This window comes from Gouania willdenowi, chromosome 9 (assembly GCF_900634775.1).
Source record: "Gouania willdenowi chromosome 9, fGouWil2.1, whole genome shotgun sequence".
Taxonomy (NCBI): Eukaryota; Metazoa; Chordata; class Actinopteri; order Blenniiformes; family Gobiesocidae; genus Gouania; species Gouania willdenowi.
This window is the reverse complement of record NC_041052.1, coordinates 13,726,414-13,753,765: the sequence shown is the minus strand read 5'-3', so window position 1 is coordinate 13,753,765 and position 27,352 is coordinate 13,726,414. Positions and strand designations below refer to the sequence as shown.

General features: G+C 37.4%; 2 protein-coding genes across 5 annotated transcripts in view; both read right to left on the bottom strand.

Moving 5' to 3' along the window:
* Window positions 1-1,184: 1,184 nt before the first annotated feature.
* cdca2 (cell division cycle associated 2) lies at window positions 1,185-22,043 on the bottom strand. Of its 3 annotated transcripts, none has more exons than XM_028457485.1 (15): window positions 21,897-22,043; window positions 19,403-19,580; window positions 15,840-15,976; window positions 10,365-10,530; window positions 9,955-10,106; window positions 8,878-8,991; window positions 7,059-7,152; window positions 5,051-5,343; window positions 4,813-4,864; window positions 4,626-4,700; window positions 4,304-4,419; window positions 4,165-4,227; window positions 3,897-3,968; window positions 2,451-2,613; window positions 1,185-2,325 (listed from the first exon to the last, which is right to left on the bottom strand). In XM_028457485.1, exons 2-15 carry the CDS (start codon window positions 19,578-19,580, stop codon window positions 1,592-1,594), a joined length of 2,409 nt encoding a protein of 802 aa, XP_028313286.1. In that variant the 5' UTR covers window positions 21,897-22,043; the 3' UTR covers window positions 1,185-1,591. The 3 variants fall into 3 exon arrangements, with proteins under 3 accessions (XP_028313286.1, XP_028313288.1, XP_028313289.1); XM_028457487.1 differs by having other exon boundaries at window positions 3,897-3,965; XM_028457488.1 differs by lacking the exons at window positions 15,840-15,976; window positions 19,403-19,580; window positions 21,897-22,043 and adding an exon at window positions 10,776-10,915.
* A 2,542-nt stretch (window positions 22,044-24,585) lies between these two features.
* Window positions 24,586-27,352, bottom strand: part of sema4c (sema domain, immunoglobulin domain (Ig), transmembrane domain (TM) and short cytoplasmic domain, (semaphorin) 4C) — a 141,889-nt gene continuing 139,122 nt past the window's right edge. For both annotated transcript variants that reach the window (XM_028457627.1, XM_028457629.1), the window contains one exon: window positions 24,586-26,615. The gene's annotated coding sequence lies outside the window, so the exon portion shown is untranslated. The remainder of the gene's footprint in view (window positions 26,616-27,352) is intronic.

Genomic DNA, 27,352 nt, shown 5'->3' with positions numbered 1-27,352 from the left:
TATGAGTGGTATCGCGAATGGGAGTCAGATTAAGAAAAATATTATCAAGACTATCTACGATACACAAGATTGTTAAAAGTTAGACTAGATTTTTTTTTCATACACGTTATTTTTCCTATATTGTAATAAATATCGTATCGTGAACTCAGTGTATGGCCCACCCCTACTACTTGTTAAGGGTGATGTTGGGTCCCAGAAAACCACTATATAGAATGTTCTGAACAAAGTGAAACAGTTGGTTAAGAACTAACGCAGAGCTAAATCGGCTCCCAGTTCTTCACTTCTCAGCAAAAACAGTGCAACCATGTTTATATGGGACTCATCATTCCATAAAAAATCCCAGCAGAAATTAAAATTATTCTCGAGTAGGAAAACAATATAAATAAGATTTACAAAAAACAATTACGTTTTCAAACAATGGGGAAAGATGCAGATGGAAGAATAAAGACAGTTGTTGATCAACACTGTAATAAGAAAGATTGGTCTATAAAGCAGAGACATACAGGAAGATGCTTGGATTTCAATTGTTTCAGAGTGTTTGACCATCCAGCCTTTCTTCATCTGTTTCCACATGCCGACACGCACAAAAACTAAAGCTTGCAGAACTGTAGCCTTCAGGTTTTGCCAGCCTGCTGTTCATATATATGAAGCTACATGTAATACCTTAAAGAAACCACCAGAGAGCAGTGTGGTCCCACAGCATCAATAAAGCTGTGCTGCCTGTGTTTGGTCCATCTGTCAACGAGGAGTCACAGAGACCTCAGAACTCATTGATGAGTCAGAAAATGTTGTGTCCTTCAGCCAAGTGACAGTAACTTGATGTAAAAGGAGAGAGTCAATTACCCAGTGATGGACAGATTACAGTCATGCATTAGCCTCAAGAAGCCAATTTTCTGACGTGGACCCAATTCCAAACTCAATTTGGACGAAGCCTGTGTGGAACATTTGATTTAAATCATCAAAATTTGGTTTTCTGTGGTTACAGATCAATTTACTTGCATGAATTGATTGTTGTTCAAAATGCAGACTTGGGGAATATGATTTAGTTTTGATGAAGTGGTTCCTGGAACTGCTGCAGCTGTATTTGAACCTAACCTCAGAAGATCACAGCTGGAGAATCGCAATCAAACAGGAAGTAGTTTGAACAGTTCATGGATGATAAAATGAGTGACAGTGAGGCCAAATGAGTTGTCCTTAAAGGGAAAGAACATTTTAATCACAAAAATGTAGCAAACAAAACATATTTACAATCCAGTCTTTCTACTCATTTAAAAATCAAAAATACTCTTTCAGATGAACAAAAAAGAGCAGTCACATTCATCACTTTCCAAGCTCAGCCTCTGCTAAAATATAGCGACAGACATCTTGATCTCTCCACATAGATGGTATTGACTTGGAACAAGCCGATCCAGTGACTGTGATTATCAGCTTAGCGCTGGCAATAGGGATCAGTGGGTGGTCAGCAGAGATGATTCTGAGTTCAATGTTTCTTTTTCAATCAGAATCCAATGTTACTCCATGGAGATACGGTGTTGATGTTTCAGTTCATCAGTGTTTGGATGAACTAGTGCATCAGGAGGCGGGTCTGTTCTCATGGAGAGACGTGCTCAGGTAAGGCAGTGCTGAGTCGGCGACCCCGGGTCCTTCTGCGTGTCTCTTTGCTGTTATCGGGGGAGGTCCGAGGCATCCAGGCGAGTCCTGCGCTGCTGCTGTGCTGCGCTTCGCTCCGGTTCCTCAAGCTGCGGCGCACCGAGCGCTGCCCGCGTGAAGGGATGGGCTTGAACACGTCCTCAATGTTAAAGTCAGCGTGCCAGGGGGCCACATGGGCCACACTGGCCTCCTCCAGGGCAGCACAGCTGGAATTGATGTTTTCAGACGGGCACTCAGCTGGCTCCACGTGTGGGTTTCCTGTTTCACTGGGATTCTGACGCTCCAGCAGAACGGGAAGTTCTCCAGACCGCTTTCTGCGTTGCATGGCCGTCCTTTGCATCGGCTCTGATGGAGAGCAGTCTGACATGTGTAAATGCAGACTGATGTCACAGCCCGGATGTGAAGGGCTGCCCTCTGAAACTGCAGGGGTTTGACCTTCACTGATGTCCTCTGTCTCACCTGTGTCGGCCAGGCCACTGTCAACATCACTGAACTTTGTTTTCAGCTCTGCGACCTTTGACCCAGACATTCTGCTGCCTTCCTCTAAAGCCCTGGTTGGACACGATTCAATGGAAACGACAGCATTTTTGGACACATCTTCCACTGAAGCTGTCACAGCCAGGTCACCTGATGGTGAGAGAACGATGGCAGCAGGCGACTCCTGATGTGTGTCAACTGTGATAATGAAGGACAACATTATGATATGAAACCACATTTGTTGTTGCTCTGGTTAGAAAACGATAATTCTTGTGAATACTGCTGATAAGGAACAATGGGCAGATCCTGCCTGTATTTTGTACCTGTTGAGTCCACATTGGGTGACTGCAGGGCTGCTGGAGACGGGCAGGTTACAAAAAGCTTCTCCGTGATTGGACTCAGGCTGGGCATCTTGGAGGCGTATTCACGTGAGCCGTACAGCGAGCGGTCCACATCCTTGTTCCACCGTCGAACTGTAGAGGTCACCTATCAAAGCGTTGGCAATGATTGAACCCACATGCAACAAGCCATTTGACAACTTTTTTGAAACATATATTTTTTGCATTGTATTCCAGAAAGAGAGTTTGCATGTAGTTTACCTTTTCTTATTTATCAGTAACTTTATAGTCCTTATGTTGACAGTGTTACTAATTAAAGGGGCCATATGTAGATATATTGTACATTTTCAACTTTTAAATATGTCTGAAATACCTAAGATCAAAATTTTAGTGTCAAGAACCATGTCCTTAGCTGTCATGCCACATGTGATTTTTTTTTTAGATTACATAGTTTTATATACAATAATAAATATTACCGGCCCGGCCAACCTAACCTGTAGTACCTTATTTCCACCCGTTGGGTGAGTAAAGGCCTAGTTACAGCTGTCCCTGAACTAGGCCATCTCAGGCGTGAACTCATTTTTCTCAGCCTCTGTTGGGAGCAGGGTTACTTACTGGTTCACTTGGAGATTAAATACTCAAAGATGGCGTCTTCTGAAATAACTATACACTTGTATTCGTCTCGTTGACGCCTTGAGAGCTTGAGAGTGGAGGATTCTTCTTCTTAATTTCAGGCAGACTCGATGCCTCAAAGGCGTATTGCCTGTTGGTGGTGGCAGAAATTGTTTGCAAGTTCTACATATGGCCTCTTTAAAGAACATGGTTCCCACACTTTTTTCACAACAAATTTTTCAAAACTTTTCCTACATATTTTGCCAAATTTACATCACTTAGTTTTGAAGTGCAAAAATGAGTGGGCTTTTCCAATGTACTAGTGTAACAGTGCAGGTTGTGTCCATCACTTATCTATCATACAGCATCGTACAATAGCGCAATTGCCTTTGACACTTATTTTGGAATATTTTTTTTAAAAGAAGATACATCAGCTATTGAATGCAACATTAGGAAACAACTAACTAAGGGTTACCATGTTTAATTATAAGATTACAATCTACAATTTATTAAAAACAATGTGTTAGGGTTAAGGGACCTGCATAATGTCCAATAGTAATAGCGAAGGTTGGATTTGAAACATTAAAATAAAATCAACTATATTTCCAAAACAGTTAAATTATTCCATGACTTCTCAAGACTGGAAAATGTTATGTAAAGTGCATGGTTGATATGAAACCACGCATCACTGGTGCCCAAAGTAAATGCAAGACAAACGTGTCTTTGGTGCTTGTTTCTCGTGCTCCAGCAGCTGTGTCTACAGAGCGCAGCCTGACACCAAGTAAAGAGAAACTAAATGAGCCGACTTGGCCAACTCACCTTTATCTTTCGGGAGGCGGACCTGGCAGAGGACCGTGTCGACCTCTTCACAGGTTCGCTCTGATCTGGCTGCTGTGGGAAGAGACACATTATATAAACCGTCTCTCTCAGCAAAACACCATCTACAACTGCATTTAATGAAAAGACATTCAAGCGATTGGGTTCAGATTTAGTGGACAGATTAGGAATATGCTATGACCCTGTTACTTATTCTAAAACCATTACAATCACAAGTGAGAGATACAGTGTGTTTGTGGGGAAAGCCTACCTTCCTCTTTCGGCTGCTGGAGCAAGTTGGAGCTTTACTGGTGAATTCCTCCTTTGGGTTTTCCTGTAAAACACAAAATATGTAGTGGTTGAAAAAAAAAAAAAATAAATAAATAAAAAAAACAAACATTAAGGGGGACCTTTTTCCTTCTGTTGCCAAATCGAGATTGAGCTGGTCTTTTGACGCCATTTTCAGGCTGTGGATCTTGTTCGGGCAAAAATGCAGACACATCCAGGCCTGAAGGAACATCTTCAGCTGAAATCACAAGCAAAGTGGGAAGCAAGCCCTAAAAATGATTAAGATTCTGTCATAGAGCATTCAAGTATTCTACATGACTCTAGGTAACTCTATCTTTATCATCTGAACAGAAATATTCTATAGTTTTTTTATTTTACAATCTGATATTTAAAGGTTAAGATGGAAAGCATGAGTTAAACAGGAGAAGTGCGACAGCAGTTTACCGGTTGCAGTTTGAGAGGGAGAATCCATGAAGAAAGCCGTGTTTAGATTCAATGGCTGTGCATCCAACAGATAATCTAAAAATACATGTTTGAAAAGAGCCGTTACACACAGCCGTGCTGCCTTCCAACAAAGTCAAGACAGCTTATTCTCACAGTGAAATAAATGCAATAAAGAACAAACATTAACCTTTGTCATTGGTCTCAGCAGAGTCCATCGCTTCCAAAGAAGGGAAAACGATCTAGAATAAACAAAACAAAACAGTTATTTGATATTGAGAACAGCCAAATAATATAGAAACCTGAGTAATGAAGTGAGCTTAGTGAAATAGCATCATGGTAGGACACCGACTTGAACCCCGCTAATAAGAGTCGCATTATAAACTCAATCATCAGTGTAAAAACAAACAATTTGCACCTTGTCTTACCTCAGATTGTTCTTTGCGACGGCAATGAAAGACCAGAGTAGGTGAGGCGCTGAATTCATCAGAGAAACTAAACTCTAGCACAGAATCAGGCGCCTTTGATTCATTCCTCTGCGGTGTCTTCAGCACCGGGCGCAGCTGGAAGCTCCCGCCGGGTGTTTGTGCCCGTGCAGGTGTGGCTCCTTTGTGTAACGGGGTGCTGGGGGGGAGGTTCTTATCAAAGAGCTCAGGAGAGAGGGGGCCTCCAAAGCACACCTTCTTCTTCTTGATCGTAGGTGTCCTGCTGGACTCGTCCTCTGCAATACAGCAGCAAAACCCTGAATGCTCAGCAGCCGAGGCCAAGTAGTAGACAAGTAGTCCATTCCAGACTCCGGTCCAACACTTCTTTCAGGGTCTTCTAATTTATATTTGTTTTATGTATTTCAATCAATTGTAGAACATTCTTATGTCATAAGGTAAAAAATTATGTAACTTATTGGTTAATAATAATGAATGCGTCAGTTTTTCTAGTCTTTTCTAACATTCCACACTACAAAAAAAGGTGATAAAAGTATGTAAGATTTGTGCTGATATTGGATCAGATTGATATCGGTATCAACCAATACCCAAGTTTCGAACTGTAAATCTTGCCCGGACTTGATATGTAGAGAGTAGGTTGCTGAGCTGTGTGTGCGTGTTACAGGAGTGTTACCACATGCTTTACAGTAAAAGTAAACAGATATGTAGCGTGTAGCGGCACTTGAAGGTGTTTGTCATGTTTATAGATGCAGAACGAGTGTCTAATAAAAAAAGCAGAGTTATTAAAGAAACTCACCTTAGATCATTCTACATATGCTTGCAAGGATAAGAATAGTGTCGGGCTTTAACGGGTTTGGCTTAAAGAGAGATCGATTTCATTTGGGTTCAGGCCGTATTTTGTCGGGCCGGGTCTAATTTTTTGGCACGATTACAGCTTAATGCAAGGTTGGTATCGTATCAAAAATGAAAAAGTTGGATCGGGACAATTCCAGTAATTGTTAAAAGTTACGGAGGGAAAGATTACAGGTATTATGAAATTCAGTTTTATTAACTTAATACAAGTCCTATCTATGCTATGTTGGCATTTTTTGGGTTAGATGGAGGAATCTAGTGGGGTTAGGGTAACGAACGACACTTAATGACAGCCTTTTTTATGCTAATAACGGGTGTGATGTCATAATAATGACAACATAATGTCAGCCTTTATGTATAAAACTTCAAGTAAAGTGTTACTGCAAAATCTTATGCAGCGTGACAATTACAACACACCGGCAAACCAATGTGTGTGCAACAAAACATGAAACAACAAACCCAGCAAAACTATCCACACGTGCAATAATGAACTACATTATGCTGCTGCAACATTCCTGCTCTGGCTGTCCAAGAAGGATGTCTGCTTCGGTTTCAAAATATTGTTTTTTTTGACACTTCAATGTAAACATTAGTGAATCGTCTTCAGATAACAGCCTTTACCGCAGTATTAATGTGATTGCCCTAAGTGGCTCCTATCTTCCGGTCTGTTGGTAAGTGTGTTTGTAAAAACTGCAGACGTAGTTCTCTTCTCTAAACCATAGAAGCATTTACGAGTTGTTAGGATTGATCTGTACATCCTAAAGTGAGGGAATTAGGATACAGCAAAGTTGGACAACATTAAAGGAAATTACTTGGATTGCTTTATAATAGAAAAATATTTTTCTAATCAGTCACACTTAGTTTTTTGCCAGTGAAACTTCTGTGAGAAGAACCTTATCTGGTATTGAATGAGATTCCCTTAAACTGGTTATTAGACAATCTGCTCTACCTCGACAGAACATGCATTTGTTGACTTCTGGTAAAGGATAATAGCTTTCTGTGTTATATAACCACTGTTTAAAACATTACTATTCTAATTAATGTTAAAAATACATGCTGTTGTTTAGTTGAAGGATCACTTATGGGGTAAAATACTGAAGGTTGTTCAAGGTCATCAAAAAGTGCGTGTATGTGTGTTTACCTTTGGATTCCATTTCTAGCAGTGATGGGAGAGAGGAACTTGGGAGAAGATCATTGTGAGGATGGCTCTGGTTTTGGAGTTCACAAGCATCATCCTGTGATTAGAGAATATACACTACCTTTTTATTTTATTCCATAGACATGCACAATAAAGACATTAACTATTAATCGCATCTTTTACCCAGACTTTCAGCTGGAACATGTTCTTATCGTTCTCTTGTAAAACAAGAGGAACCACCACAAACTGACAAAATAAAAATATATACTATACTGTATATAATATTAAACTTATCTAGGAATTAAAAGAAGCACAACAGCTTCTTGATTTTACAGTGTAGTTGGTAGACAGCTCACTCAGATATGTCCAGGAAAAAAATGGTAGACTTAAAAAAAAGAAAAAAAAGTAGAATGCTAAAACTTGCGGCGAGTTGCCGCCACTGTGCGCTGATGATGCACCTCGGGTGGTCGGGGGGCATGCACACCTCCTGGAAAATTTAGCAAAAATGATGCCATATGGTGGCTTCTGATGCATTATATTCGTGTAATTGTGTCTATTTTGTAGCACTTTTCTTAGCATGATGTATTTTCTCACCTAGTTTTTGTTTGCATGATGCATTTACAATTTCAAATCTGGTATCCATGATAATGATGACAAAGAATTGAGCATCATTATTAGTTTACCTCTTTCCAGTTAAAAATGAACCAGTATAGTATACCAGTAGTATGGGCACTTGGCCACTTGTAGTCCTCTGTAAAATGCTGTCTGGCACTGAAACATATTGGTATGATTAAAATAATTTTTGTGTAGTTTGCTTGTAGTTGGTTTTGGTAATATTTGTAGTTGTAATATTTCACATTAATATTCATAATATATCTTACATATACCCTTACAAAACACATATTCAATTCCAGAGAGAAGAATGAAAAACCCCTTCAAAATCTACTTTTTTCAAATTTGGTCTGTGAATTATTCTTAACAGTGACTCTTTTCTTTGTTGAATCTTTCTTAAAGATAATGTTTATTTAATTTAGTTGAAGTCAGTAATGTTGTGAATGTTAAGATTTATTATATTATTGGGGAAAAGTTTAGAGAGAATGATTGTTTACCGTCAGTTGCAGCAGCCAGATATTTTTTTTGACCAGCAGAGGGCGCCGGTAACCCAGTGTTCGGTTGGGATGCAGCTATTCTGCGCAGTGAAGAAGAGATGCTACGCGCTAGCAGACAGAGCTAATAGAAAAACCATATTTTATGAACTTGTAGCAGGTGGTCAGAAAGAGTAGTAGGCGATTCCGCCCACCGCCTACGCATCTGGACATCCTGCACTTGTATTTATCTGTATTATATTTGCATGTCTGTACATTTATAATATTTTATTATTTTTTTCATGGAGGTGTGCAATTGTGTTTGATCCCTATTTAATTAACAATATTTTAGGTTTTCTTTATTTCTCATACTTTTTTATGTTTTAGTGTTTGTTCTTTTCATTCCATATTCTGAAGCATCTGTAAAAAAAAAAAAAAAAAGCAATTTGCCCCTGGGATAAACAAAGTATATGTGATTTTGATAGAACAAATCAGGGAATGATGGCAAGAACAGAAATGCTATTATTTCAGAAATGAAGTCATAATTCTAATCCATTATTGTAGCACTTTATTAAATCACAAATATACAAAAACATCTGAAGGTGTAATAAAAAAAAAGTGAGATGTTTGAATACCAATCTGCTGCATGAAACTGTGGGCCCTGTAAGCTTTATTGTTATATTGCTTACTTTGCTGCTGCGGCCCCTACTGCTGTAGTTCAAAGCAGCAGAACTCACCTGAAGTTTCTTTGGGAGTGAAAAGGCACTGATGTTAACTTCAAGCGGTTCCACAGTCTCACTAGATGACTGAGGTCCTTCTATCATGCCATGCTTCACTGGATCCTCACTCACCTGCACACAGACAAAGGAATTGAGACTAGTGTTTGCGATTGTGGGGAAAAACAAACATCTGTAGTAAATTTTAAAAAAAAAGAAGAAAAAGTAGAAACATGCAAAACTTTACATTTTATTCTACAAAAAGAGAAGATGCTAGTTAAAGTTTATAGTCTAAAGCAGACATAGGCAGGCAGTTGGCGGCCCGGAGATCACATGCAGCCCTTGGTCTAATTTTGTGCAGCCCCCAAAACAAAACTGTAATTCATGAGGTTGGAAGTTATATGAAGCCCAAAATGACACACAAAACTCCAGAAACACAAAAAACAACAGCAAACAATGTCAACAAAAGAACACAAAATGATAACAAAGACACTTTAAAAAACCACTTGAACACAAAATGACTACAAAAAACAACATATACAAAAGGATTTCAAAGACCAACAAAATGCCAATGAGAAATGACAGAATACACATAATGACAACAGTGACATAAAAATATAACAAAAACACACAGAAAGGCAACAAAAAAAAAAAAAAAAAAAAAATCAAAAACTCAAGAAATGTCTATAAAAAACAAAACAAAACAAAAAAATACACAAAGACAATTACCCTATGTTCCTTCCTGTATTAATGCTAAGATTGGTCATTATTCTAAATGCTGACATGAATGTTCATAATGTGGCCCTCAGATCAGACAATCACATTTTTGTGGGCCCGCTCTAATAGAAGTTGCCCAACTCTGGTCTAAAGCATTCAAATAGCAAATAAAAATAAACTAATGGCAGCTTTTTGCCGATTCAAGTGTTTAAATTTATATGCAAAGAAAACAAAAAAAAAAACATTCTGCGCTGAGATATTACACACACAAACACACACAAGATGAAAATACCAGCAGATTCAGCAGAAAGTACAGAGACAGAAAAACCTTTTAGTTAAATTATTTACAACATTCAAGTGAGGAACAGATGGAACGAGTACCTTCTGCTTCTTCAAACTGGAGTGTTGGATAGGAGCAGGAGTCTCTCTAATCTCCTGATTGCAGCTTTCGAGGAGGCCCCGACGCCTCCTCTTGCTGTTGGTGGGTGTTGCCGGTGGACTATTCTCCTTCCCAGCATCACAGCTGTTTCCATCTGAATTACAAAAGTAAAGAAACAGCAAAAGGGCATCATTCGCAGCACGAGAGGAAATCTTAATTTGGCATCAAACTGTTGAAAAAGTGTCTGATCTAAGATGCAGACCAGATAGAAATCATCTTGGTGCAGACATCTGAGTCAGGCTTTTTCTGTGCATTCATTCACTGCTTTTAAAGCATCTCCAGACATCATAAAGAATGTCTGACTGCTATAGATCCTCATGGAGAAACAAAACCATCCATCCTGTGGCCTCACCAGACAGATAATCTCTTGTCTTGATGCATCCCTCAGTGTTACTGTCCAGTGCTGGCGTGGCATCGCAGCCATCACTCTCCTCCACATCCATCAGTCTCTGGAAGGAGGCCATCTTCTGCCTCAAAGAGGAGGTGACCCGGGGACTGAAGGGGCTACTCTTTACGAGCTGGGTGGTGGAGAAAAAAAATCTGCTCAGTGATGCAGTTTGACAGGTTAAAGACTTTTGGAAATACAAAAGTGATTTTAGTAGGAGCCAAAAAATCCATCACACACGCACACGGGGGTTTGATGGTTTGCTTTGCCAGGTACGCTCTAGCATAAAAGTCAGAGTAGGTCACAACCTTGATAGCGTTTAGTCTTTTCCTCTCACACAAAAAGAAAGAAAAAAACACTTTCATGTTTCAAACTTACCCTCCATAGACGTAAAAAGTGAGAATTTTCACTGGGGACCAGGGCCCATAATATATTCTTCCACCACTTTCGCAGCATATTGTGTTTCTTCTCCACAGACCATTACACGTGCACTGACATACAAATATGCCAGTGCTGACAGCAAATGACTTATTTGAACTTTTGCCACTTGTGAGCTCCGAAGTGCGCTCATGTCATTGGCTTAAGGTTTTTAGTGCTGACCGCTTATCTTTTACCAAGCAGAAATGTGTTATCATCATCAGTGGATGAGCTCAGTTAGACACAAACTTTAAATAGCATCTTTTCAGGATTCCCCTCCCCCACCCCCAAACAATCATTTGTTGTTGTGTTCAAAAGAGTGTTTTAAAGAAACTACAAATCTCTAAAACTTACTAAATAATACAAAAAGCCATGTCAGGAGCCATTGATTTTACAGCCTAGGGAGGCTTTCTACCACTTAAGGCAAATTAAATGTTAGACTTTTTAATGATTATTGAAATTCAATTGAGGCCAAATTCACAATAAAACACCCACAATATAAATTACAGAGTTAAGAATACTTTTTCATTTTAACATATAACATGACTTTTGGCACAATTTGGTTACAAGGGAATACAAAAAAATCCCTGACTCGCCTCTCCTTGCTTGTTCTCTACTGCTTTTAGCAGCTGAAAATCAAAACACTACAATTTGATTTACAACATCAAAGAAAAGTGGCTCTGAAACTGCCTGGGTTTTTCTGTGCATTGTAAAAGCAAAAATGAGCCAAATCAGCATTTCAATTCTCCACCCATTCATGAGAGTCCTGGACTATCCTGATAAGAAAGCAGCCATGTACAGTTGTAAGGTATGTTGGATTTTAAGTGAATTGAACTTCAGCTTTGGTGGTGAGCATGCAGCTAGTAGCTAGCTACCATATGGTAGGTAGCATGTATCATGCATCTTCCTAGAGCTACGCCCACAACCAAACCACTGTTTTTTTTTGGTTATCTCGTGATGTTACTGCAACGCATTTGGTAAATTATCTAAAGAATACATTTTGCCTATTATTTTGAGACAATGTCCGACAAAAATCTAAATCCAATAATCCTACAAACCGTCCACATGTTACCATTTTTAAAACTTTTTATTGCCAAATAAGGGCTTATTATTACTGATCTTAATGCGTTTTAAGGATGTGCAGGAACCCTGCTAGAGAGGGCAACATGGGCATATAACTATGAAATAAATCAGGGTTGTCAAACTCATTTTAGTTGAGGGGCAAAATACTTGACTTCAAGTGGGCCGTAGATATTAGGTGGAGCATAAAGAACTTTAACATTATTGTGCCCTAGTTTTTAATATCAATTCAATTCACTTAATTTAGAGGAATTGTTTTGATTTGTGTGAAAAATTAAGAGTTCTTTCCAGAATTTGCAATTAAAAATGACTCTACTCGTGATACAAACAAAGGGAAAGTGGAATACCGATATCAGCATGAATCATACATCCTTTTTATTAATCTCTCTCTCTCTTTTTTGATAAAAAAATAAATAAATTTTTATTTTGTAGTGTGGAATGTTAGAAAAGGCTTGATCAAGTGATGTTACTCAAACAGAGAACAATAGTGAGCAACAGTAGGTATGAGGAAACACTGAACCATTTATTATTAACCAATTGGTTACATACATTTTAACTACGGTTGGGCATCGTTTGGATTTTACCGATTCTGATTCCGATTCCCAACTAGTGCGGGCATTTAGGAATAAAAAAAATGCAAACATCTTCATAACAGTTCTGGAACCGGACGTTAGGAACCGGTTCTTGGTGCCCAACCCTGATTTTAACCTTCAAAATAATATTTACAGTATTCCACAATTGAATAAAATTAAAAAATAACAATAATAATAAAATCCGGACATTTGAATCCGATATTCTTTTTCAGGCTAATATCGTCCCAATATCGGATCGGGACACCCCTAGAAATATTTTAAAATGGCCAAATAGTAGATTGAAGATCTAACGTGTAATAGTTTGTGCCACTTTAAATATGTAGAATTTGCCACTGGTAAGCTCTGAAGATGAAGGTTGCCCTCTTCCTCTGTACCCTGCAAGTTGAGCTCAAAAGACACAGAGAAGAAAAACCACTGAAAAGCAGGTCATGTGAGAAGTCTGTCAAAAACTTCTGAGCTGTTTCCTGCAGGAAAAAGCTCCTCCAGAGTGTCTGATCATTTCTGAGCAGGCTTTCACAGCGCTCAGCGGGCATTTCTGTTCTGCAGGCTGATGGATTCAAACCAGCAGGTGAGAGGAAAAGGTCAAAATAGTTTCAATAAAAGGGGAAAAAGCATGTGTCAGAATGTCTTTACCAACCCCAAATCACCTCAAAGTTCAAAGTGGACATTGACTCTGCATGGTTAGTGCATGACAGTTCACTTTTATATTCAATGATTGAGAATTCATGTAAATTAAAAAAATTTAATCGTCAAAAAAACACAAGCTTAAACATCCATTTACCTTTAATTCATTCTGACCTAAAATAACGCAAAGTCATTTTTCTCTTTAAACGTAACTTCTACATTGTTTATGTAAATCACGTACATACTGTACGTACTGATGGTGACAAATAATTTGAATAGATTGAAGCATTAAAACAGGTGACTAACCTTGTGAAATGTTGGTAATTTAGTACATAATGAGAGAGGAAGATTTAACAAAATTTCAGTTACCGTAAAAGGGAAAAAAGATAAACACTAGAGTCCATCACAGGCTAATTTCCTGGTGATTATAGCAACTATTAGCCATAAATGAACGCAGCAACACAGGCATAGAAAACCTCTGAAATAGGAAGTGCTACAATGGCAGGTTCCTAAATATGGCATCATCCTATGGGTACAAATCAAAGCGTGTTCAGGGACACTTTAGAAGCAACAACATAATCTCAATTGTTCGAGATTTCTAAAACAATAGTACAAGTGAAAATATTTTTCAAAAGATCAGACAGCAGCATTCCCTCTGCGTCAGAGACAAGATAACCAGGCTGCAAAGCAGCTTAGAATACAAACAACTTTTCATACTGTGCCCTGTGCCGTGTCTTTTGACGCCAAATCAGCTTTAGCATGCATGAGTGAAGTCTAGAAGAACATTCCAAAACACGACGGGATGTCAAAAAAGACAAAATGTTCACTTTAAAGAGCGTAAAAGGTGACAAATTGTTTGCATTAGAAAAGGAAATGAATTGGAAAGCTCTTGTTCATGACAACATTGTCATGCAGATATTAATTTAGCATCAATTAAGCATTGTTGCACTGCAGGTGTGCTCTTTAGTTTGTTTTTATCTTGTATCTTGTTTGTTTTATCTTGTTCTGTACAGTGTGGGAAAGCTGAAAGGCACTTTTAAATTGAATGTATTATTATTATTATTATTATTGTATTTGGCAATTGAAAATTGTAGTATATGGATTTATTTCAAGCTTTTTGTTTAAGGAAGGTGAGCAATACTTAGTTTGAGACAAAACGTGATTATGTTTATTAAAAGTCAAAGTGTGTTGGGGTTTCTGTGATATTAGATCAGGACAAGATTGCACTACATGTAGTGTTAACCTTTGCTAATGGTAAAAAGTAGAAGAAAAGATGAATAAAAGATTTACAACAACCAGACTCAGACTTTTTTCAGAAAACGCAGGGTAAGTGCTTTCAAAGTGAGATTATATTTCTAAACTTAGTGCACTACTGACATAGGGCTGGGCGATAAAAACAAAAATTCATATCACAATATTGTTTCTATAAATGGCGATACACAATATATATCTCAACATTTTTAACTCAAAGTCCTACCAGAAAGACCATTCTGGCTTAAATTTGTTGATGAAAATAGTCAAATAGGCACATTTAATAACAAAACACTGATCAAGATGTGTCACTTGACTTTTTCTCATATAAGGGAGAGCACGTGTGAGTGAGTTCTGTAGTGTGGCTCGTTTAGGGGTAAGTCTGGGTTAGGACCCACTCGGTAATGCATCTAACTGTGTTTTTCATGCTGTTCTGAGAAGTAGTGAAGGTGTCAACTCCTATAACGAGTATTTTAATACAAAATAAGATATATATATCGATATAATCGAATTTTGTAATTTTATATATTGCCGAAATGGTAAACTCGATATATTGCCCAGGCCTAATGTGACAGTGACCTGATTAATAGAGCAATAGGCAATGTGTTATTATTCAGTCTGTGAATTAACACAGCAACAGAACACAGTTAGTGTATATAAAAGTTTACTGTAAAAAGACACAAAATAATGATAATAGGGATGAAATTGATGCTAGTTGTAGACTAATCTGCTTCTAATGCAGGTTCATTGATATGCAGGTGTGGCAGAGAGGTTTTCATATTGTGCTGCTTTATTCTTTTAATCATTTACAAATAGCAGAAAGCCAGGGGTGTTCAGTGCCTCTATAATCCCCTGTTTATAATCGTATTTATTTTACGCTATTGACCAAAGGTCCCTTTTCCATTCACATGGAACTGTCAGCAGCAGCTCCATCACCCTTCCTCTTCACTACTGTTCACATGGCTGTATTATTAAGCTAATAGGAATTCACAGAGTTTCCATTTTAGTTTAAAACTTAATGACTTTGCTGGATCACTGCGTCACACAGGCAGCTTGATGCTGTGAAAAAATTATATACCAGACGCCTTGCTGTGTGCACTGTTGTAGTCAAAACGAGAAGCATCTGTCTTCATAATAAAAGTTAATGTGAAATGTTTTTTTTTTCCTCTTCTTTTTACAGTGGGCAATATTTTGTTTTTTTCTTTCAAGGTAAACATTTTCGAAATGTGTTGCAGATAAAATAGCTCTGCTAGAACTCTGCCAAAAATATTTAGCTTTAATGACTAACACTAAAAAGATATATAGCATGGAGGATGTTGCCAAAGGACTTTGACAGTGACCATTCATCAGTGAGTCATTCAAAGACATATAGAAACACATTATTGTTCTGAATCTCAAATATCTAAGTAATTATGAATCAAAACACAACTTGATACCTCACAAACATGAAGGTTTTTCTGCACAGAAAACGTCTCACCTCTGGAGTTTGGGACTTTGGCAAGTTCTTCATTCTCTGCTGTGCCATGAATCGGATGAGGGAGTTTGTCTCTGGTGATCCACGGCCTCCAATGTTGGACCTTCGCCTTGCTTTCATTTGTGCTAGACGAGATTTATCTGTGGACATGAAAAGCAGAATAGGAGCTGACATAAAAAGATAAAACTACTTTTCTCGAGTTGTATAAATAAACACAGCTTTTTGTTATTGTCGCAAAAACTGGAGCCCGAGTTACAACAAGCAGAAAGTATAAAATACTAGTTCATTGGTTCCACAATGGGGAAATGTGGTTGTCATACCAGCAAATATTCAGGAGTACGAAAAACACTGCCATAGTCAATTTCCCGCTGGGATGAATAGAGTATTTCTGATTCTAGTGATTGTAACACTACTTGATATTAATGCTTTAGAGCACAGGCTACAGAGTGGGGCTGAAGTTAGCATTGCTATCTTTCAGGTCAGGCTTTTGAATGTTAAATCAACCAAGCATCATATGGCTGCACGATTATATCTAAAATGATAATCACAATTATTTTGATCAATATTATAATCATGATTATAATCACAATTATTTATCATGTTAGGAAAGTAATCTGTGTTTATTACACAACAAAAATACGAAAATGAATCAAAATACACAAAAGCAAATATTTATACAAAAAATACACAAAATGACAACAGAAATGCAAAAAACTACACCAAAAAAGATAGAAAAATACACAAAATGAGGGCAGAATCACACTACAAAGGTGACAAAAAACAATAACTATATAAAAAAGGCACAAAAACACAACAGAAAGATGAAAAATACACACAATGACTCCAAAAAACATGCATTACAGAAAAATACATCAAACAAAATAAATCTAAAAATGAGTAAAAAAACAAACATTTATCATGCACATGTCCTATAGAATTAAACCAGAAAAATCGCACACGCTATTTTACTTTGCACTCACAAATATACCCCTTTATAACGCTACAGAGTACAGAGTATTTACACCTCTTTGTACATCCAACCTTCAAACACACACTCATTTGGCCATAATTGACAACTCTACTTAAGCCCCCACTATATGAATACATACTTCCGACGGGGACTTTACTAGTTAATAATGATTAAAAATAACCCATAATCACAAGATGTCACAACCTGCGTTAATGCTCTACATAAACACAGATGACTCCGCTCCGTCTCCACCTGTCAGCGCTCAGAGCCATCATGTCACCGGCAAATTACTGGTAAGGATGTGTAATATTTGAAGATATGAGAATATATATGCAGATAAAACAGAGCAGTCAAATGTGCAGCCATCAATGATCATGTGAACAGTTTGGGAAAACAGAGATGAGTGAAATAAATGAATGATGTGGGAGAAATATGGAAGGGAGTGAGGGAATGTGACGTGTTTGTTTGTGTGCTGACAAAGCGACTCTGAAAATGGATGGATGGATGGATGGAAGGACTGATGGATGGATATTTGTGTGTGTTGCTGCTGGAGCACTCGGTTGTGAGTGTATGCTTGTGCCTGTTACCGTGACGGTAGGCACGCAGCAGCAGCAGCGGCACAGCGGCTGCTGCTGTCACTGATGGAGTTGCTCCATTACAATTGCGCTTCAATGTAAAGTCCTGTGTTTGGTCCTGTTTGTTTTCTCACATGGTTAAAGACCGCACCATGCTTCGCTTGAGCCGAACCGAGACCTACATTTTTCAGAGGAACAGAGTTTGCTTCTTTGCTCTGCACGAGAGTTCCAGTGACCTTTCACATATCACAAAAAGACCGGCGTATCCGAGGAAGCGAAGCATGGTGCGGAGCAAAGGGGCATGTGTGAAAGAAACCTTAAATAAGAATTATACTAAAAAAAAAAAAATCAACCCAATAATTTAAAATGTACCAAAGGCTAACGCAATAAATACATTATTACAAAGTGCAGAGCCCGTATCTTCAACGTAAATATTGCCAACGATCAGACTAATTTAATCGTTGCAACCAAAATCGTGATCACAATTAAAATTTGATTAATTGTGCAGCCCTTGCATGTTCATCGCTATTGGATATACAGTATGTTATCTGTGATTACTGGAGATTTCTCCTAAAGCCTAAAACCATAATAAGACAGTGTTTTTCAACCTTGGGGTCACCTGAAATTTAAATGACTGTCTAATAATTGATTTAAAAAAAAAATGACTGATTTAAAAACATATTTTATATTTTCTAATGTAGAATATATATATATTCTCATTTTGAAAAGAAGATGTTAAGGTTGACATACATTCAATTTATATTTGAGAATATATATATATATTCTCAAATATAAATCCAGTTCAAATGAAAAGCAGTTTAAAGAAAAAAAAGAAAAAGTGAAAAAAAAGTAAAATAAATACATAAATAAATAAAATACCGTATAGAAATATCTAAGCGCATCTTTTTACTTTGTGCGCTAATCATGGCTATTGTGTCTTTGTTACACATTATAACAAACATGATCAAAAACTAAATAATTAAAGAAAAAAAAGTCTTTGGGGGTCACCAAAAATGGGGTCACGATCCAAAAAAGGTTGGAAACCACTAGGTTAAGTGGAATCTCTAAATCGACCATGGGTTTACATTAGTGCCCATGGTATTTGACACTAATAATTAAATAAAGGGAGTTTTTTAATTTATTTTTCAAACAGCCAGGTATACGAAAAACTAAAATCTCACCAATATCAACAAAACTGGGCTTGTTCTTTCGTTCCTTTTCTTTTTTTTAATAAAAAGCTGTCTGAACATTTTAATTTTTTGGGAATTGAAAGGAGATAGGGTGAGAAGCTCAGTCATTCGGGAGGGGCTCAAAGTAGAGTCGCTGCTCCTCCGCATCAAGAAGAGCCAGATGAGGTGGCTCGGGCACCTAATTAGGATGCCCCCTGAACGCCTCCCTAGTGAGGCGTTCAGGGCACGTCCCTCCGGAAGGAGGCCCCGGGGAAGACCCAGGACACGCTGGAGAGACTATGTCTCTCGGCTGGCCTGGGAACGTGGCCTGGCCTGGAGGAAGTGGCCGGAGAGAGGGAAGTCTGGGCCTCCCTACTGAGGATGCTGCCCCCGCGACCCGGAAACGGCTAAGCGGGAGAAGATGGATGGATGGATGGATGGAATTGGAAAGATGTATCAGTACAGTAGGTTGTGAATACATGTATGAAAAATTATGTGGCGATGTCCTGGCCAAGTTGTTTAATCCCCTTTGACTTGATGTTTGTTGGCTAAATAATAAATATGCTTCAATGGTGCAAGTGGTTTTTTTTAATTATTCATTTTGCAAAGAAGATGTTAAGGTTGACATACATTCAATTCAGAGAGCACAATTAATATATTTAGTGTTATTTTTTAATGCAGTGTTGTTGCCTTTCTCATGCTCAATCGTACGTGTTTGCATGCAATCCATGTCACCATTTCCATGCTTTACTTTTCTCAACCCTTCTGGTGTTAAAAAGGTCAAACCTCCTAATGAGGACGATGTTGCAGGAGCGCAGCAGCAAACACATGAAAATGTTGTCACTCACTCACCTTTGCGGTTTGCTGAGGACGCTGGGGTAAAACTTTGTGCAGAAATGCCAAACTGACATGGTGTGAGCTCATAAAAATTCACAGGGACTGTGTTTTCCTCTAAAACAGGAGTGGAGTCCTTTTCTGAAGAAGGCAGCATGTTTTCCTGCTGATCACCTTCAGGGAGAGTAGAGTTCATCTGCAGTCAGAAGATCAGAAGATAATAATTAAAAAAAAAAAAATCACATCAAAGAACACATGCAGATTGAAACAGATAGGCAGTACCTTTATTACTACTGATGGCTAAAGTACAGAATTTTTATTGAGGAACCTTCTTATAGACAGCGATTGAACATACTGTCTTGTTGGTTTGAAACATTAAAAATGAGTGAGCTATTAAAATGGACAAAAAAGATAACTGTGCCAGATCTGCTCTAATGCTGCTGCTTTTGCACTAACATCTGATGTTTAATTTAAAGTATTAAAATGAAGGAAAAGGGGGCAAACCAGCAATATTTATGTGGGAAAGGAATTAGTTATGTAGTTAAAATGGACAAACAAATGGGTGCTGTGCATTCTAACAAAGATTTCAGAAAGAGAGATAATTTATTTGTTCTAATAAGATATGTATAGGGTGTGTATTGCCTGGCATCTGGCGATACGATTTGTATATTTGTAAAATATAAGGCAATTATTGCGATTTATATAGATATATATATGACTTAAGAAACATTTCATCTGTAAATTTGTACACCTTCATGAGAATATTATGAAATATATTTTACACTCAAAAACATTGGCTTTAACGTGCCATGTGCCAACAACTTAAAATAAAAAAAATAACATACAGTCTGCCTGTGGCTTTTAAACCAACTTTGACTTTAGTGCAACATGGCTTTAGTGCAACTTAACTGAGGTATATGGCTAGAAAAACAAATAAATGCAGAAAGTTAGTACTTCCTTTTTAGATTTTATCGAAAAAACACAAGCTGGTCAACATGTCCAGGTTTCAGTACACTTCTTTGTGCAGTTACAATGTCTCCTGCAGTGGCAAAGACTTTCCTGTTTAAAAAAAGGTTTAAAAAAAAAAAAAAAAAAAAATGATATGGATGCATTTAGAATCGATCCAAGAATCGTGCAATGTAATATCGCAGAATCAATTTTTTTCCAACACCCCTATTTATTTGTAAAAAATGACAGTGGCTATCTGTACGATTGCCGTATCAATATACCGACATTCTATCCGTAAGCAGTGCCCCTATTTGAACAGTTTAGATCACGTGATAGGTCAGTTTAGGTTGCGTGACTAAGACTAAACCTTACCCTAACCCTAAAAATTGTTGTGATATTGGGTTATAACGTAAAACGCTACGTACGTGTGCTTCGGTAACCGTAACAATAGCACCGGGGGTTGTCCGTGCGGCAACCATACAAATAGACACTTTCTAAAAAAAAAACAAAACTAGAGATGGATTGGTCAATATATTGAGATTCAAGATACTGTATATCGAGATTTCCATTTTGCCGATATAGAAAATTACATCATCATATCGTTTTATATATATATTCATTTATAAGCTGCTTTTGCCACTTCTCAGAACATGAAACGCACAATTAGATGGATTTCTGAGTGCATCCTAACCCAGACCTTCCCCTAAACAAGCCACACTACAGAACTCACTCACACGTGCTGTCCCTTAGAGCCAAAAAAAAAAAAAAAAAAAAAAAGAAGCCTAAAGTGCAGCTGTTTTATGAAAAAAATTTTTTTACCCCAGAATGTTTTTTTCTGGTCTGACTTTATTTGAATAAAAAATATAGAGATATAAATATTGGTCCATATTGCCCAGCCCTAAAACAAACAAATAATAACAATTTACCGGTATTCTGCTCATACTGACACCTGTTCTACACTAGAAATATTAAAATTCCGGCCATCATTACATCTTATTTGGCACGAAGCACGACTTTGCCAAAGAAATAATAAAACTAACTTAACTTAAAAATGTGTGTTTTTAACTGGATTACTTGCATTTGAGAACTTTAACTTTAAATGGCATTCCTTGTTGAAAGTGGTTTTCTTTTACAGCTAAGTAAAATATCCTGTAATAGTAATAATTCAAAAAGTTTTGATTAATGACACCGCCTGCATATTTCTGTGATACAAGTTTTAGTATCTGTGGCACATTCACAGTGATAGAAAAAAAGCCTTTCACCTTAAACTCTCTAATTAATTAATAAATTACACGTCTCATAAGATCAACAGATATACCACAACACAGCTTGCAACAGGTCCACGCCTTAATAAGTCAAACTATGTCAGCAAACAACACTTCATTGGAAAAAAAAATGTTTTAAAAATTTACTCGAGTTTCAAAACTGGACATTAAACCCGGAAACGCGCTGTTTTCCTGGTGAATCTGTAAACCACGGGAAAGATACAAATCTTGCAAAGAGGTAGAAAATTCGTTTAGAAAGATTTCAAAATGATATAAATAATAGTATATGAACCACTCACCTTTACGACTGGTACCAAAACTTACGACGATGCGCTAAAAAAAATTATAAAAGCGAATTTCAATTAAATAAAGTAAAAACACCGATTCAAACCAGCCTCCATTTTGGGGCCACTCACTGCGTATAGATCCCTCCGCATATACCGTAGTTCTGCAAACACATTCTAGCTACATTACTATTAATCATAAAACATTGTACATTTTGTTAAATCTTTAAATAAACCATATGAATATTAGATAGTGGTTTTTGTTTTAAAAATGAGGAAAAACAATGAAGAAACTGGATTATATGAAGGAACTAACTTCCGCGTCTGTAACGGTTTGGTTTAAAGGAGCCGGAACACATTTATTATGAACTGACCAATGACAACTGAATATGAGACACCACGTGATTTGTGCTTTGGTATTTATACGTATTTATTCAATGACCTTACAAATAATAAACATTATTACTTCGAAACAAAGTTATATTATCTAAGTTAAAACACATAGATAGTTTCCCTTCTGCATTTAGCCTTACCAATTACACTTCATTTCTGGTGTGCTTTGATTAAAGAAGAAAAAATGTAAATGCTACCATTTTGTTGTTGGTGCAAGGACATACATACCTTATATCTTTAATGTGGACCTACTCCCAAGATGTTGTACAACCATACATATCATAGAAGTGCCATTATTTACACATTTTGCCCTAGTTTCCACTAATGTAAAATGATGAAAGAAGAGGTTTAACCCAAAGCAAAGCGTTCTACAGTCGGCTGAATTTGAGTTTGAAACATGAACTTCACTCTATTATGAAACTTTTATTAGGATAATGGACCATGTCACCAAATAACAACAAACGTTTTAACAGCGATCAATTTTAAGTTTGTGTATTGAGTTCACTGCTTTTACAGCTATAGGGAAATAAAATATTAAATGAAATATTTATTGATGTGTGAAACTTACAAATCGGCCATGAAGAACCGTAATAAGAGAACACCCACAGAAAAAGAAAAGTGCTTGCATTTATGCATTTAATCAAAAGGCTTAAAAGCCAAATAATACAGGTTTAGGTGAACACACACACACACACACACACACACACACACACACACACACACACACACACACACACTGCTTTCCCTTTAGTGTGTATTTTTGGTGGTGCATTAATGGTGCAGCTGTGTGCAACCTTGAGCTGCACTATGGTATCTATTAATGCCAAGTGCATAAACAAGTGCCTTACGTACAAAACAGGCCATACAAATATATTGGCTTTGCCTACCTCTGTTGTCACCAAGTGAGCTTATAGTATGCAGGTAAACAGAAGCTTGACTGTGGTTTAAAGTGTTTCTCAAACTTTTTTTGCTCAAGTACCCTCTTTTCTCTTATTTTTGAATCCAAGTCCCCCCTTTGTCCGACTACCATATTTAGCTATAGAGCGCATTGATGGAATGAATGAGTGATAACACATTATTTAAAGAATCTCGTTTTGTAAATAAGTGGAATGACTGTATTTAGTGTCTCCTTAATAGATTTATTTCTAAAGTTTTTATCGTTCACTCATCTGTGACCACGACTGACCTTTGGGGCCTATGTTACAAAGCAAGATTATCTCTTATCACGCTAACTTCCAGGAATTAATCAGTGTGTGCTGGACTACAAAGCTAGCTAATTTCTTACGGAGCTAAATCACCATGGTAACTTATGCAGAACGGCTAGCCTGGTCGAGAGCAGGTTTTGTGCTGGCTAGGATCTTAGCGAGTGATAAAGTGATAGATCAACATTTGACTGGTAGATTGGTAAAGTAGAACAGAGCACACCAGTGTTGTGACACTGTGCACTTTCCTTTAGCTCTAAGAGTTTTTCTTGAGTTTCACATTTTCATGCAAAACATCTACATAAAGTAAACTTTTCTGTTGATATTTGCACACGTGTGTTTGTATTTGCATTAAAGATCTTTACTCGACGCAAAATGTCTGTGACCTTGTGATGTACAGTAGTTTGGACAGTAATATTATCCCTGTCAGATTTGTTTCCGCAGGTGGAAAATCAACAAATGCGACTCTGATTCTCGAATAAAATTGTGTGTGTGCTTGACACTGGATTTATGTGTAAAAAAAATAATGAAAAACTATTGATACATGTGTTATACATTTGCACGACCTAAACCCATAAATGTCTCATATGCATTTAAAAGTGGTTTAAATATGCAACAGCATAGTTGGATAAAGAAAGCTTTGCTGACATAATAGTTTGTTTTTTTTTAAAGAAAATGTCTATTTTTAAAGAGTTTCTTGAAACCAAAGGAACCCTTATTTCCCCCCAATGTACTACGTTAACTGTAAAAAAATAAAGGATAAAAGTGTTTATTATTGTTTGTGAGATTACATTCATAAGTCACTCTCACTTACCTTGTGATTGTGAAATATTAAATTTTAATTAAACCACAAGAAAAAAAAATCAATTCAGGCCTTTAATGATGAGGACTAACTATTATTATTATGTTTTTATGTGAACTGATTAAATTGAGCCTATTCAATGGAAATGAGTGTCACAACAGAGTGTCAAACTCTTTATTTATTGTTTATAGAGATGAGACGATGTGAAAGAATGAACTCATATTAAAGCGATACACAACCCATCACATGAACGCACTTTAGATGACCGTGGATCAGTGGTGGGTCATCCAACAACCAAAGGGGGTTGGGGGTTTGAATCCCGCTCTATCCAAGTCATTGTTGTTGTGTCCTTGGGCAAGGCACTTTACCCACATTGCCTCGTTTGAATGGGTATGAATTGTGCATGAATGTTGGTGGTGGTCAGAAGGGCCGTAGGCGTGAAATGGCAGCTGCGGCTACATTGTAGTTTACCACCACTTGTATGACTGGTGTGAATGAATAAGGGTTTCTGTCATGCGCTTTAAGTCTCCTCAAAAAAAGCGCTGTATGAATCCAAGCCATTATAATCATTATTAAAACTGAATAATTAAACTTTGTGACTAAATGTCTTTGGAGTCATTTCCTTCAAACACAAGAAATATTCCTTGAAATGTGGTCATTGCCATTTTGGATATTTCAGCCAATCAGCGTTCACATGTCATGTTGATGACATGTCAGGATTACTCTTTGTGTTTCTTCTCCCACAGAAAGTTTTTGGTGAAATAGCATTTCAATGATTTTTTTAGCACTCAGCAATAAATCATCCAGTTCCTTGGACGTTATGTTCTTCCTAAAAAGATCAGGGAAATTACAGTGGACAGATTTTGACGTTGCACTTAACTGGAAAGGAGAAATGTGACTATGAAAATGCAGGTGGGTGCCTATATATTTGGATCTACTGTATATTTATTAAAGGGGAAAGACATTTGGTCACATGATCAGGATCATTGAGCCAGATAACTGCCAATATCTGGTAAAGGAGAAGATTTAACGCTTGGCAGAGGTATACACTTTCAGGGTGCTCTTGTTGGAAGGCGCGAGCATCAAAAACTTCATTTTATTGTTTGCTCTCAGGAGCTCAGACTGGCTTTCAACCATGAAAACAAACATGTCCCAATTCAACCTACAAACAGGCAATAATTTAATAAACAATAATAATCTGTGCATCGCAAATGAACAAAGATAAGATGTCACGCCACAAATAGATCTCTATTTTTATTTGTGTATATATATACACATATAAAAAATAAGGACGTATGTACAATGATAATAAATATCAACATGTTTTTACAAGTAAAATAAGTTACTTAACATCTTAAAACACAAACATTTTAGACCTATACCAGACAAGGGAAAAAAAGGCCAGTATTAAATCAGGGTAACAACAAAACTTTACAAATAACATGCACAAAACAGCAGAACTTAAAGCATTAACTGAAAAAAGAGAAATGTTTGTTGTAAGGAATTCCACACAAACTGTTTGATAAGCTTGAGTATTTCCTCATGTTGGAAGTTCTTTATAAAGATAAAGTTAGTTGCAAAAGGAGAAACTGGGACTTGCGAAATCTGTAAATTCAGTGCTGTAACACGAGCACATTTATCTTTGAGTTGCCTTAAATTAGCAGCTGTTTCAGGGGCTGAAAAAACTGAAACTATACTTTTGGTACATTATTCAGCCTTTCATAAAGCAAAAGAGTCCAGGAGGAAGCCAACACAAAGTCTTTTTTAAAACATTTAGCTGCGAATAACGTATCCACAAAAGTGGATCGATCGAGTGCAGCAAAGTGGACGGACTGCCGAGACTTAAATACTGTTTTGAGATCAAATAAAAAAAAAAATGAATATATTTCAACAAAAAAGTCCAACAAAACCAACGAAAGTAACTGCAGTCTACTTTGGCTTATCCAAAAGGTGAAGAGGCACAAAAAAAGTAAACATGTTGAAATGCAGCCATGAAAACCTGTACAAAATTTTGAGTCATAAAAGCAGTTTTCAAAGACAGAATCGCTGTCCCACAATTTTAGTGTTTGCAAAAAAAAAAAAAGGATAAATCCAAACGGTGCACTGATACAAGGATGATCGTATCAAAGGAGAACAGTCCACTTGCAGAGGATCATGCAACACATTGATGGAGTGCTGACGGATGACTGCGGCCTCGGTCTCATGAAGTTTTCAGATATTCTACATTCCTTCGGCGGAGGAAAAAAACGGAGTATTTTTGTCCTCTTTTTTTTTTGTTTTCCTTCTCGTCGTGCTCTTCTGCTCCCAGCAGACATGTCCCAAAAATAAAAGCCACTCCTGATGGACAAACCACAGAAAGAGGTTATTTCAAAAAATGACTTTCACACAGAATGCTGTCTGCTTGTCAAAGTTTCCATGAAATTGCAGCAGAAAGTAAGTTATAGTTTTTTAGGACAGTACTGCCTCACCATGGGAGAAACTTGACTTTAGGCAAATTGGGGTGAAATGTATTATTTTGCTTTGTACGTAGAGCTCCAACTTCCCAATTGGCATTTATAATAATGTACCAACTGATGAAACCTTTCCAGAATTGTAAAAATATGTAGATTTGTCAATACTCAAGAGGAGAAAGTATATACTGTGAATCTTGGCAGCGGAATATTGGTATTGAACTGAATTCTTATCGCACCAAATGTCTTAGTGAGGCTAACTTTGATGGTGCTTGTCATACTTAGAAACTTTCTTTTTTATTAAAGCATAGTAACTTCAATTTTCAAGCTTTGCGTGGGTTGTTTCTTTTCTTTTTTACTCGTCTGTCTAGAGTCCCACCTTAGAGCGTGCACAAGGACAGCTTTAATGGAGAGACTGATCAGTTGGTGCGGCGTGTACTGTGCGACGGAACAGAACCAAGTGCTCAGGGTCACATCTTCAGCTCTGTGAAGCCGTTTGAAGATGCAGAGACCATTTCACCATGGCAACTGTGTTCAGGCCAATGCTAAGAATGAAAACCCAACACATGGTTTTTCAGCACGTTGATGTTTCTGCGCTAAGCGACAACATTCGACTCAAAAGTA

Coding starts and splice junctions, on each gene's coding strand:
- cdca2 (XM_028457485.1), bottom strand. CDS start 19,580: ATGAACTCTACTCTCCCTGAAGGTGATCAGCAGGAAAACATGCTGCCT. Junction 4,865..5,050: donor GTCGCAAAGAACAATCTGAG/GTAAGACAAGGT, acceptor TGTTTATTCTAG/ATCGTTTTCCCTTCTTTGGA. Junction 2,326..2,450: donor ACCCAATGTGGACTCAACAG/GTACAAAATACA, acceptor TCATTATCACAG/TTGACACACATCAGGAGTCG.